Below are 14477 nucleotides of genomic sequence, written 5' to 3'. Positions count from 1 at the left end.
ACACTGTATTGGTTACAACACAGTCTTTATATAATTAATGTTCAAAGGTATATACAATATCACGATAACTCACTTTGTACTCTGAAAATCAGCAATGGTAAATATCACAGTTTCTAAAGTTGTACCACTAACGTTATTAGATCTCATTAAAGTGCATACGGTTAGGATGACACACGGTTCAGAATAAAGAGGAAACCAGCAGTAGAAAGAGGAAGGAAAGCAAGATGGTAGAACAATTGGCAGAATACTGGTCACTACCATTAACTACAGTTCTGTGTGGAGATCCCCCCACCTGGGCAACCTGTAGAAGAAAGATACAAGCCCAGCGTTCCTCGTCGGGGAAATCGACAACCCTTCTTGAGTGTCCTCCCTTTCAGGCAGGAGTCACGGGTCATCGAACGTCCGACGGAGAACAGGTCGGCTACGACGGTGAAGTGGCCACGTCGTTCCTAGTGGTGCTTGTTGATGGGGAAGCGTAAACGTCCTGCCAGGAAGAGACGTGTGGCGCACCTAGGTGTCGATAGTTCTGGACTGCAAAGAGTTGAAGAACAGTGGCCCAGCAAGGACGTCGAGTCGTCGGTGTCTCTGTGGTCTTTGGGTGGCGGGAAACCCACCGGTGGATGCTCCTCGTTACGTAGACGGTCAGGCCTTCTCCAGCAGGATACAGCGGCGACGATGCGGATGAGGGCATCCTTGGATCAATGAAGTTCTTAGGAAACGGGAGCATGGCGGCTCCAGTCGGCGATGGCGGTCGTGGACAGTGGCGGACAACAGTCTGGGCACTTCTCTTTGGAGTTCAGCAGCAGTCCCCGTATCGGGTCGGCAGCCTGTCGAAGGTCTGTCTACCAGGGAGTTTAGGCAAAGATCAGCTGTGCACGATGGTCCCTCGTAGCTCGGGAAGAGGGCGCCTTACCAGGTCCTATCTGGGTCAGTTCTTGAAGCACACCAGCTTTCAGATTGTGAAGGAGAGCAATAACAATTCTTCTCGTCCAGCAGGGCATCAGGATCAAGCTTCAGTTACTCCAGTTGCTCGTCGTAGTGGACTTCAGCTTCTGAACACGATTCCTAGCAGTGAGAGGTCCCCAGATATACTGTTGATCTCCCATTCATTCCGCTGGGTCACACTCAAGCATCCAATCACAACTACGGTCATTCATGCAGGCAGGCAGCCAATCAGGCACACGGGGCATTCAGGCCATTCACTTCTCTCCAGACACTCACAACAAATTATGTGTATTGGGACAAGTACTGAGCCATTCAACACTCCAAGCTGCATTCATACTGGTTTCGGGCAGGGATGTCTCAACCATTGTGTCAACCACCAGATACTAGACATCCACAACATAGAATGCATATTCGTCACACACTCCATTCACCCAGGTCCCACTCACAGGCGTACCCACAACATACGGTCGTTGAGAAGGCTCCAGCCAGTCTGGTCGGCACTTCCCCACACTACCATATATGGAACTTTCACCCAACAGCCAGTCAGAGGGAAGGGACAGAGGCAGGGTTTCCCGGGACTTCGGGAAGATCAAGGTAACAGGTGATGGAAGGCAAGAGGTTATGGGGACATTTTGTCTCCATCCGGAATCTACCGATTCCAACGACAGGTCCTGGGCATCCCAAAATGGAGGACGCTCAGGGCACCAGTCATTTCAGCACGGGGCTGCCACCAGCCCGTATGCTGCTCTGTGGGTCACACACAGGTGCCCAAAAACATACACTAGGGGCACAGGGTTGCACCCCTACCCATGGGTGCCATAAGGGTATCCCATGGGTCTGTTCACCAAACCAAAAGAGAGAGAGCTGCACCACCAGGAGTCCCACGTGAACTCCTGCACGGAAAACACGACAGAACACACGATAAAAAACAGTAAAGGACATGGATACGGAGACCCTATTCCTCCGATGCATTTCTAGCATCACACAAAGGCAGAAGGGTCTCAGGACAGTGTTGCTCACTCTATCAGGTTAGGACCCAGGGAGAATGTATGTTCCAAGAGGTGGCAGTCAAAGAAGAGGTGTAATTTGATGATAAGAGGATTCTATTTGCTCATCTATTTGCTACATGATAAGACACAGGAAATTAATGGATGTAAACAAGGAGCTGTTGAGTGTCTGTGAAGAATCTTCTGTCATTGTGTCTTAGAAACTAAGAGCCACATACAAACACTAATATTTTTTTTTGCAGAGGTGGATGCTGCAAAGGGCTTTGGAGGTTAAGTTAAAAAGTAGAAGGGTGATGGGTGAGGGAAGTGGTGGTGCTAATCAGAGAAGTAACAGGACAGAACAGAACTGGCGTTTCTGATTGAAGAGAACTTCTAAAGTTACAGCCCTCTCATCCATTGATATCCTTCATTCTTTAAGCGTCATCCCAACTGTTACATTTGTATGGGAAATGAATACATTGGGGCACAAAATCGAAGTCCCTGAAATTTGACAGCGGGACCCATTACAAACACACTTTCAGGCAAACGGATCCCAGCTGCCAAATCTTTCTCATTTGCATGGCAGAGTGCAAAAGGGGAGGGCAAAAAGGTGGCATGCACCTTTTGCACTCCTTTAGTGCAAACTGAGTAATTGGCACCTGCCATGTAGGCATGGCAGGAAGTGTAAACAATGGATTCCTATAGAGTCTGCCTAGTTTTTTCCAGTGCAAAAAGCAAGCAGACTCTATAGCAGCGATATTCAAACTGTAGGGCTGCGTCTGCATCCCTGGGAGGCTGTGACAGCCCAGCATGAAATGTAAAATAAATTGGAAAAATAGCCAGGGGCGGCTAACATGGTCGGGCTGAAGCATGAAACTTTCTCAGGCACCAATGAAAAAGTGGCCCACAGTTGTAAATGGATAATCACTCCTTTAGTCACAGTACCCGAGGGGGTGCTTTGTGTTAAAATGTAAGTAAACTGTGATATTTAAAGAATATTTATTCAGCAACAATGGTCAAAATTATTAACTGCATAGTGAGGTAACTCATCAAACTGGCCCACATTGGCCAAAAAGGTGGCCCAATTTCACTGGCACACACTAGCATTTTGCATTTTTGGTACAGGCATTGCCCTATAGGCCAGTCCGTGCCTGGCGGCTCATCCATAATGGCGAGGGGGTGCCCACCCAGTGGCCCACTCACCCATTATGGAGGAGCTAAGGAGCCATCCCAGTGAAACAATGAACATTCCCTCTGCTGATTTTTCCAGCTGAGGGAGTGCTCCTGGGCTGGCTGAACTGTCAAAGGGAAACACTATTTCCCTTTGACAGTTCACTTCAGTTCCCCAGCCGCACATGCTCACTAAACCATGCAAGGCTGGGGCGTTTTGTTTCGCCAGCATTGCATAGCTCATTGGAAATGCTGGCTGGGGCACTGAATGTCTGTATGTGGGAGGAGGAGCTCCTGCGCCTCCTCGCACATAGGGACAGAGAAGCCTAGAGCAGGGCGCTTCAGCACCCACACGCAGGCCAATGCAGAAGGTACATTTATGTTTATTTGTTTTTATTTAAACATGCGTATGGATGCGTGTATGTTTTTATTATGAGTGAGTGTATGGTGATGGATCCTAGTATGAATGATAGAGTGATTGTTGTGTGAATGTGTGTTAGTTGGTTTTGGTCTGTTGAGCTGATTTTGGCAAGTGGTGAATAGAGGGTGGACGAAGGGTTGTACAACAAAGGCATTTTAAATATGCCTAAATGCCTTTGTTGCACAATCCCCCTACCCACCTGCCAAAATCAGCTCTCCTTCTGTGGCGCTGTGGAGCCCAGGGGACAGGGATGGTATTTTTTTTACTGGATTTCAATCATAGATGTCCAGTCAAAAATACCATGCTTTCCCCTTGGCACCCCAACGCCTTGCATTCACACATAATCATGTTGATTGTGTTAGGCCCAGTGGGGCCCAGGGTACAGGGATGGTATCTTTTTACTGGGCATCTATTATAGATGTCCAGTAAAAAATGACATGCCTGCCTCCTGGGACCTCCAGCACCAATTGCAAACTATTTGGCTATTTACCCATTTTATTTTTAAAGTATGCTCTACAATGCAACATTTTAACCCATTAGTTAAAGAAAATCACGGGGGGAAACACCCCGAACTCCTCTTGATTGGTTCGTGCTCCCTCACTGCGCTCAGTTGCTATGCCATTTTTGGGGAAATAATTATGCCCCTCCACTACAAAAATACACCAGCCGCCACTGGTCCTCGGACTGTGTTTGGAACGGGATGGGGAGAGCCCAGGGACTGTGGTGGGAGAAGGATGGGCGGGAACCATTGAATAATAGTGGGAGCAGGGTGGGGAGAGCCCAGGGTGTGTGATGGGGTGGGAAGAGCCTAGGGACTGGGTAGGAGTTGGATGAGGGAGCCCAGGGACTGTGATGGGAGCAGGTGGGGGAGCCCATGGACTATACTGGGATTAGGGTGTGGTGACGGCACGCAATACATACTGTCCATTTGGCATATTGGGGGGGGCCCAGCCTGCCCACATTTTGCTCAAGGGGGGCCCAGGCCAAAAACGTTTGAAGACCACTGCTCTATAGGAATCCCCAGAATTTTTTGCTGGAATGAAATTCTATTTGTATGGCGGAGATGATGGAAACGACGGAAATGTAAGTTACGTTCCACCCCTTCTCTCTGCCATACAAATCAAGGAAAATTTGCCATAACAGAAATTAAGTGTAAAAGCCTTACACAAGGCTTACACATTATATTTCCATTTCGGCAATCTCAAAGTGAGCTCCATTGTTGTGAAGTGGCCTCTGTGTTAGTGGAGGAAACACTGAGGCGCTCATGTTCTATTGTTGCGTGACGTGATTGAAAGGTCTATCTAATTTGGCAGCTAATCCCATACAGTGCACAATATAGGGGCCCATTGATACAATTTGTGAATTCGACCGAAGCAGAAATTCATTTGACAACAATTCTATGCTGATATTCAAATATTGTTGGTATATAAAAATTAATTTACCTATTGAGATTTGAATGTACACAAACACTAATATGAATAATGTCAATGAGCCAGTGCATTGATAAAACCTGTGTATGAGTGAAATATATTCAGGTGCCCCAATTGTTTTATGTTGGCTCTTTTTGGCACTTCGTGATGTGCGGAATATAGGATGTATATCACCTGTCATATGGCACATGGAATATATAATCACAAATAAACTCATATTGGATTTTCCCTATTTAGCTGAATCAGATTCACTAATCCAATTGCCAATTATCCAAAATCTTATTTCATTACAAAGGCCAGCGCATACTGCCTAATTGATTGTTGTATAATTTGTATTTAATTTCATTTGTGAGAACGGCTTACCATACGAACATGACAATCAGGGCTCAGAAACAAAAGTAAACGCTGCTTGGCATGCCGGAATGCCAGGCAGCGTTTCATCACTTTGCACTGCGGAGTGCAAATGTGAAGGGGAAATGGCGGTGTACACACTTGTACATCGCCTTTTGCCCTTTAAATGCGCACCCGTGTGAGTGGTCAGAATTATAAGACGGACACAAAGGTATAGATTTCTTAAAAATTGTCATTTTATTAAATAAAAAGTGGTGAGACAAATGCCTATCTTTCCCTAGCCTAACAAGGATGGCCCTGCCTGGCAAACTAAAACTAAGGAAAAATAACTTAGGGCCTCATTACAAGATTTGTGGTAAGCAAAAAAGGAAGGCGGAATGGTAATACCGGCATTGAGTACCGATCCGGGCCATTATGAGCCGAAAACCAGGCATTACCGCCACCGCCTGTACCGTGCCCCTTCTTACTGGCATGCGCGCGTACACGTGCCCTTTGTGGCGGCAATACCGGGATGCCACTAACAGGAGGACATCACAAGACGCGGGCATGCACCTACCGGCATCCCGAAGGCAGTAAATAGGGTCAGCACGATGACGGTATTACAGGCATCGCGGGTCACCCGTAAATAGCAACCTGCTGTGTGCCCAACTGCCACAGGTGCACACAATCACAACAGGTGGAGGCAATGGAGCCTGTCCCAGCACAAAAGGAGCACACCCACACACCACACCCCTTCCTACACCAAAATGATCCCACTTGCTGTTGCAATCTTGGGGCTGGAGGACATGCATGTATTGCTACACCAGCAACAACAACAACAGGCACCACAGAGGAGATGCAGGAGGAGAAGGAGGGTGAGACAGGCCCAGCAAGTTCTACCAGTGCAGGCAGTGGTACCACGTAGGCAGCCACCAATCCCTCGCATCAGAGCCAGTCCTTACAACTTAACCCCTGTGCAGATCCACACCCTGTACCGGCTGGACCGGGACATCATCACCACCATTGTGGACATGATACATGACGACACCATCAGCCTGATTGAAATTCGCACTGCCATCCCCCCTCTCCTGAACGTAGTGTCTGAACACCACTTCCTGGCCACAGGCACCTACCAGCACACAGCGGGCCAGCTGCATGGCATATCACAACCTTTCTTTTCACGCATGCTGACCCAAGTGCTGGATGCCCTCCTGAAGCACGCAAGCAACCACATATCCCTACAACAGACTGCCCAGGAGCTCGCTGACACTAAAGTTGGCTTTAGCACCCCTGCCAGTTTGCGATGCAAGATGGCTGTGCTGTGCACCAATCAGCGATTGACCATTTCTTCTGAAACACTGGGATGCTGATGGTTCTGTGTTAGTACTACACTGGGCACTGGGATCATGTGCATGTGGACACAGGGTGTGTGGGGAGTTGGGCACTGTGCACTGTCATAAATTGAATAAACAAATACGAAATGAACAATTTCCAGTCATGATATGATTTTGCACACAACGGGTGTATTGAAAATTAAACATCATTGTGGATGAACCCTCCACCTCACACACACCCTCCCCCCTCCCCCAACAGCCACAACACCCCACACCCCGTCTCCCCAACACTCCCAACACCCCATACCCCCTCCCCCGTTGACATCCCACACATGATGTGCTAATCATGGTTTTCCTCAAGATGCAGTCAGCACATGCAGGGTGGCTCTGCTAGTAGCGGCCCCTTTTTTGTTCTGGAGCTGCATGTCTGTGTGGCGTGCGCTGCACCTGGTCAAGCGCACAGGGCTTGTTTGAGCCAAGCTGGCAGGTGTGCTGGATGGGGTAGAGGTGGCTGCCTGTGCATCCGTCAGTGCAGGTTGTTGCTGCTGCAGTTGTTCGACAATCCTGCCCAGGACCTCGGTCCCTGCTCCTAGACTGTCGTGTAACACCATTGTGTTATTGTTCATGGCAAGGATGTTTGCAGCATTGGCATCGTGAATTTCCCGGCGGGTCTATTCTCCCTCCGCTAAGTATTGCCTGACCAGCTCTATCATCCGATCCTGGTGGGCCTCCATCCTCGTCATGTGGGCCTCCATGTCACCGGTGGCTGTGGAGGTGGAGGGGGCAGTTGGAGGGTGTCCCAATGCAGGGCTGTCCTCTGATGGGGACCAAGGATGTGGACTCCCCAGTACTCTGGACAGGTGTTGATTCGGGCTGACTGGGGTGCCCTCTGTAGTGTGCAGGAGGGTGTGCTGGGGGGTGGCCTGGGGTGGGCTGGGGTCTCGGGGTATGTGCACATTCCCCATGGAGGTTGCCATCCATGTCAGATAGTTCTTCAACGTGGCCCTCTACATCGCTAAGGGGGGCTGAGGCAGCTACCTCCCCAATTGAGCTGGTGGCAGCAGACTGTGTGCCATCCGCTTCAGCTTTGACAACAGTGGACAACTCTGGTGTGGCTGCGTCGTCGGGTGGTGCCTCGGTTGTTTTTTGCTTCTCCAGTGGCCTGCCCTGTATTGCTGGTGCTGCCCTGTGTGGCTGTCTGGGCATTGATGTTGCCCTGGAGGTAGATGGTCTTGTGCCTTCTTGGCTGGGCCTGGATCCCTTGGAGTATGTGGTGGCCTGGGTGGCAGCCTCCTGACCTTCACTGTCAGCATCTGTGCCTGTGGGGGACTAAGAGAGGCAGGGCATCAGTGATGATGTTACCTGCATGATGCATACATTGGTCTTGTTCAATTGTTCACATTTGATGCATTGCATACTTGTAGGTGTGACGCACAGGGTGCTTGCAATAGGGGGGGTCATATTGGCATACGTTGTGTACTCTCCTTTTTGCACTGATGTGTGCTATGTGGACTACCGTTGTATTGCGGTTTGCGTGATGTGTGACATGTGATGTTTTGCAGTGTGTTGGGTGTCTATTGGTAATGGGATTGGCATGCAGCATGCATATCAATGTGCCAGTGTTTGGGCCACCATCTGGAAATGGATCTGTTGATGTGTGTATGATGGGCCATGCATTACCTTGGTTCACTTTCACATTAGTTGTACCATGTCATGCTTTGGTTCTCTGTGGTTTGTGGGGACACTCACCTCCATCTGCCGATGACGACACCCCCAACTCCACGTCTCCGAATCCCTCTATCGACTCCATGCTGATGGTGGTGCTACAAGTCTCCTCCCACCTTGTCAGTTTTGTGGGAGAGTGGTCCCCACCGCCTGTTGCCAGGCCCTCCCTGCTGTTGGCAGACAGGATGTTGCGAACGTGGAGACATAGATCGTCCCACCTTTTTTTTACGTCATTCACTGTGCGGGTGGTGAGGCCAACCGCAGTGACCTTCCTCGCCACCTCCTCCTAGATTTCCTTTTTCCGCAGTTGGGCTGGGCGCTTTAGTCAGTTGCAAAGACTTCATCTGCATGGGCAACCAGCCTGTCAGCTAACATATTTAGCTCTTCATCTGAGAACCTCTTCTTTTGCAGGCGGGGGGTGGATTTCCTAGTAGCCTTGGACATTTTCTGGTGATTCGGCCTGCTCTCAACTCAGTACCAGTGCTGTGTTCAGAGGATTGCGATGGATTGTGTTTTTTAAGATGGACGCCGCTGCATTTGCCGTTCCGGCACAATGACGTTACTTCCGGGTCCGGTATTACGAACCCGGTATTTACAAGATGGTATTGCCGGGTCCGTTATTAAGGGGTTGCTCCTGGACGGAGGCGGTATCAACAGGTTCCGTGATGCCGCTATCGGGGGTTGGGGGGTCTTTAACGGCATGGCAGTGCAGCCATTACCAGCATGGGGGTTTGCGCATGCTCGCGCTCTCGTAATCAGCCGCTATTTGTAGCGTTGAGCGTACACGGATGCGCTACTACCACAATGCCGATAATGACTGTGTTTTAACGCGATTCTCATAAGGAGGCCCCTAGTGTCCAAAAGGTCTCTGGCTATCACACTAATATACACAAAAAATGATACAAGTAATGTTTGTCTGTCTTCAGTTTAACAAAACAATATACCAATTCAAACGCAAAGGTTTAATAAAGTAGTCCTTGTGACCAGGGTTGAACTCCCTTCCCCTGGATCAATTCAGTAGTACCTTGAGCAAAGTTTGGACTCAAAAATGTTCTGGGCAATAACATAGCTCTGTTCAATGTAGCACAAAAAGTATTTTCCATTCACCGTATCCTTCCACTTGGCAAAGTAAAGGTATCTTTCCAAATATTTGGTTAGAAATCAAAACAACTGGTATTTTCCACAGTCTACTGCTTAGCAAATTAAATGTCTCTCCCTCGAAACACATGTTCATAAACCAAGAAAATTATTTATCCTATAGCCTTTTCGCTGTTGGCAATGCAGGTTACAGATACCTCCCCATTGACAGCTCATATAAGGAGAGTGGTGCTCCTGTAGCCCTTGTGCTATTTTTGTGACCTCTTGGCTGCTGGCAATGCGGGTTACAATCATCCCCTAATTGGTATCCCTTAAAAGGAGAGTTGCACCTTTGCCTCCTCCTTATCACTCTGCTGTGGTCTCTTGGCTTCTGGCAATGCAGGTTACAAACTTTCCCTAATTGGTGTCCCATATAAGGAGAGTTGCACCCCTGCTGTTTTTGTATCACTTATCTGCAGCCTCTTGATTTCTGGCAATTTGGGTTACGAATGTCCCTTAATTGGTTTTCCATATAAGAGGAACTGAACCCTAGCTGCCTTATTTAATTTGTTCAGTGTTCAAAATCATAAGTTCCTTTTAAATGTCTTAGTCGGAGCACCCCAGGGTCACTTGGCATCTCCGACCAACACACTGTTCTTTCCTTGCATCTCCTGTTCACTCACGGGTACAACAGCGGAGCTCCTCAGGTATGTCTGCCCGGCTGTCAGCTCCGGTATGACTGCTGCAGTGAGCGCAGTCCTTCTCTGGAGCTCTGACACCTCTGTGAGGTCTCCGTTTCTGCTTCCTTTCCATAGCGGTTCGCAGTATGTTGGGAGCTCATCTCCCACATGGTGTAGCTTTCCCCTTTTCCACTTCCAGCTGTGCTTTCTCTGCACGGCCACAAATTCTCCCCCCCACCAGCCTCAGCTGATGCTTCTCCTGCTTCCATAGTGTATCCCACATTTAGTCCTGATGCTGCCACTGCTACTCCACCAGCGTCTCCTTCTTTCACCTGAAACTCACTAATGAATTTAACGCTCCTGCTCAGTTGCTTCACATTACAACCAGATCGCTCATTATATTTCATGTTCTTCATTAACTCTGAATTCCTCTTCTTCGTCTCAGTACCACAGGCATTATGGGTTCTGAAGTCCATAATGTTTTTGGTCTTTATATTTTTAGTTTACTTTAACTGATTTGTGAACTGAGAGTTATTAAGTTTATGGGAGGTTGTAAAAGAGGTTGTGATTTACCCTGGTGTTTAGAATCTCTACATAAGGCAGAATCATAACAATATGAAGTTGTCATATTTACTTCCTGAACCTCCAATGTACTAACTTTATGCTGTTTAGAAGACTTTTTATCATCTGCGCTTTGGATAATCTTAGGAGAGGGAATTGTACATTGACAGCATACCATTAGGTATTTGGGTATTATGGGAATCTCATCCTCAAAAGAAGATTAATACCGCGTCTCGCCTAGCAGAGTCACCACTTCCCCTTGACAGCCGTCTCCTCACATGTGTCCTCCCTCATGTTACCATCCCCAGGGTTGGGATCAGGTACCCTGGTCAGATGGAAGGAGACTTTAGGCTGGGGTTTAGTGATGACTCTGCAGGAGTCATCACAACCCTGCAGTGAAAAATAACGGAAACATGGCAAAGGGGAGCCATCTACGTTAGAGTGTAAACGCAACGGATTCCTGCCATTAAATTATGAATTTCTGGAAAATGACCACTTGAGAGTTGAGTCTTTTATACAGGTCCTGCAGTACCCCAGGAAAAAGGAAGAGGAGTAGAAACTAGTGAGAGGGAAACCCAGGGCAGGCCAGAGACCTGCAACCTGCTGGGGCGATTTGGAGAAGCAAGAGAATGGAGCTCACTGAGGAGAGGTGAGTGGCAGGAACGCTGGCCAGTGGAAGACATAGAATCAGTAGCAGTGGCAATGACACAGAGACCCATACCGACATCAGATGCTGCAGAGAAATGAAGCTACCTGAAGACTCACATAGGAAGTGGAACTGTGGAACAGCCACTGGGATCACTTGGAGATGAGGAGGAAATCCCAGGAAAAAGGGTGTGTGCCACTGTGTGAGCACAAATAAGGTGGCCTAACTTCCCCATAAAAAGGCTACTGTGATCAGATCTTTGCAGCATTTTCTCTAAAGCCAATACAAAATGTAAAACATAGATGAATTTGCAGCATGCCCAGTTCCCAGCCTGTGATCATCGGATCACTTCAAGTACAATCTCAAAACAATCATTGACTAGCAATACAATGACACCTAGAAGATTATGCACAGAGTCGACAGAGACCACCATCTGGTAATTTTTAGAAACAGGCTCTTGACCACCTTACCACAAGAACTGGTGTGCTTAGAAACAGTGAAAGGCAGGGTTGAATCCTTAGCCATGCAAGTCTACTGTTGTGGAAAACCCTATTCCCCGAACCCTAAACATAGGAGGACCTTCTAACATTTTGCAGAAGCCTGAATAAAGTATTTAAAATAAAGATTTGGTCTGACACCTACTTGCAAGTAAACTTCACTTGAAGTAACTACCCCTTCCCATCTGTTTCCCATCCCCTCTACTTTCCACGTCTCCCACTTATCACATGAAGGCAAATGGAAAACAGGTACAACTGTTTTATCAAAGTTACCTGAAGCCATACATTAATAGACAAAAGCCCTTATGGGTACACCCATAACATGACCTGAAACATTGTGTTATTGACCAAACAAATGCATGGCATGGCATGACATAATGTAAGTGAAATTGAGTGATGGTAAATCATAAACCAGCTTCATGGGTAACTAATACCTAAGCAACTCTAACTGGTGATAATAAATGAAAATTGACGTGAAACATTATATATGCAATGTAGGCCTAATCTTCCTTTGTATCAGTTTCATGTCTGCAGCGGGTGTGTGCAGAGCTCTACCTAATGACAACTTCAATATGGTAATCATTTCTTTGGCAGCACAACCTTGGAATGCCAATATCATCGTTTCAGGTTCATTGGGAGTAATACATGTATTTACTGCAGCTTTGCATTTTCAGATCTGTTGGGTCAGAGGTTGCTCTGTCATGCCATAATGTGCTAGACCAAATATTGCACTGTAAGCAGCAAAGAGTTACTTTGAGATATATGAACCACTTAACCGTACCTCAAGACATGTAACTGGCCCCTGTGGACAAGATACTATTCTTGGTATATCATACAGTATTTCTTCTGCAACACAAGCAATAGACTTGATTCACAAAGTGTTGCACTGGAGCAATTGAGGAGATGCCAGGGAAAATATCACAAAGCCTACAATCCGAGCAAATCTTGAGATTCCTGGGGTATGTTCAGATGCCTGTGAGCATTTCAGATTTATACCTGCTAGCTTAAACTTGCTTAACAAAATCTAAAACTGGAGCAAATCCGGGGATTTCCGGAGAGTCTTTAGATGCCTCTGAGCATTTCAGGTTACCACCTGCTAGCTTAAACTTGGGTCACAAAGCCTGAAACTGGAGCAAATCTGGAGATTCCTGGAGTGTCTTTAGATGCCTCTGAGCATTTCAGGTTACCACCTGCTAGCTTATACCTGGTTCAAAAAGCCTGACACTGGGGCAAATCTGGACATGCTTGAAGGATCTTTGAGATTCTCACATACAACTGAGATTCACAAATATCTGCTCAAGAGAATCTCTGAAGTGCCCAGTATAAGGCTTTGAGAAGTAGGTATTAGGGAGCAGAAGCAAATAGATGCTCAAAGGCATCTCCTCATTTGGTCCAGTGAACATCTTTGTGAATCAGGCTCAGTGACTTTACAAATCAACTAATGGTTGTGACTAAGTGAAACATCTATAGTTAATACAACTGCTACATTTAAAATGCAGATGAATATCCACCTACCGTTGTCCAGAACAACCATCAGTGGTGCCAGAAGGTCACACATTCCTTGTACATATCCAACTTCTAAATGTTCCCAAACATAGCTGTATAAGAAAGCAGATAAAGACAATAGATAAAAAGAAAGTGTTTATTGTAGGAAATTAGAGGTCCTGGATATCACACTGATGATAAATAAGTTACTCACTTCCACAGTAACAATGTTAATTGAAGTTTTTTTTTATTTTTTGGGTGCAGATTTCCAGGTTATAGATTGCTACTGGGGCTCTTCGCTGGACAGGGTGGGGATGCAAGGATTTGGTAACTTTATATTTTAATGCTGACATTACAGAGTACAGGTGCGGGGAATAATGGTGCAATGCTTCTACTTTAACAGGGAACAGTGCACAGCTTTCCTAAATAGCACATGCAAGCAAGAGACTGGTAAACAATGAACTATCCCATATACGTGTTGGATACATTTATGAAGCTTGCATTTATATGTTGCATATTACAAATATTTCGCATTTGAAACATATGCAATATACAACATATAAATGTAATATGCCATATATAGTTGGCATATATCTCATTTAAATGACATATTTGTCGTGAAAGCTGAACTCACAAGCTATAGAAATCATACCGCATGTTCAGGGACTGCCTACACTATTACCCTAAATGAGCTAATTAACCTAAAAGTGACAATGGTTAATTTTGTACAATACAGTTTAACATTATTTGTATTCTTGTAAAGTAAGGATAACTATTATATACTGACCAAAAGAATACACAATAACATTTACAAATGCAATTAGCCATAACATATTTTCTCCATTACTACTGTGTAGTAATGGTTTTAAAACATATTTGTCATAATCAAAATATGTGTAAATACATAAGAATAAAGTTACTTATGTCTTTCTCCTGTTGTAACTGACATTATCTTTGGAATTACTATTAACAAACATACCACTGGGAAATATGTCTTATTTCTGTTGATATAACACTCATTAATTTTTATTATTCAAATTATGTATTTTGTGTTTTTACTATTTTTACACATTTTCCTCCAATGGCATCCATTTTTGGCACATTGTAGATGCTAATGAGATACCTTCTGGCTAACTGGAGTCCATTGTCTCATGTTTTCAAAACTGTATACTAGTGATGCCTTACATTTT

At 46.2% G+C, this 14477-nt stretch overlaps 1 protein-coding gene across 4 annotated transcripts in view; it reads right to left on the bottom strand.

Moving 5' to 3' along the window:
- The window catches only part of SGSM2 (small G protein signaling modulator 2), a 1574436-nt gene that overhangs the window by 107082 nt on the left and 1452877 nt on the right, over window positions 1–14477 (bottom strand). For all 4 annotated transcript variants that reach the window (XM_069614582.1, XM_069614584.1, XM_069614583.1 and 1 more), the window contains one exon: window positions 13318–13400. In XM_069614582.1, the coding sequence (XP_069470683.1) occupies window positions 13318–13400 (83 nt within the window). The remainder of the gene's footprint in view (window positions 1–13317; window positions 13401–14477) is intronic.

This window comes from Ambystoma mexicanum, chromosome 9 (genome assembly GCF_040938575.1).
Source record: "Ambystoma mexicanum isolate Mex_15411 chromosome 9, UKY_AmexF1_1, whole genome shotgun sequence".
NCBI classification, from domain to species: Eukaryota; Metazoa; Chordata; class Amphibia; order Caudata; family Ambystomatidae; genus Ambystoma; species Ambystoma mexicanum.
This window is presented reverse-complemented; position numbering and strand designations above follow the sequence as displayed.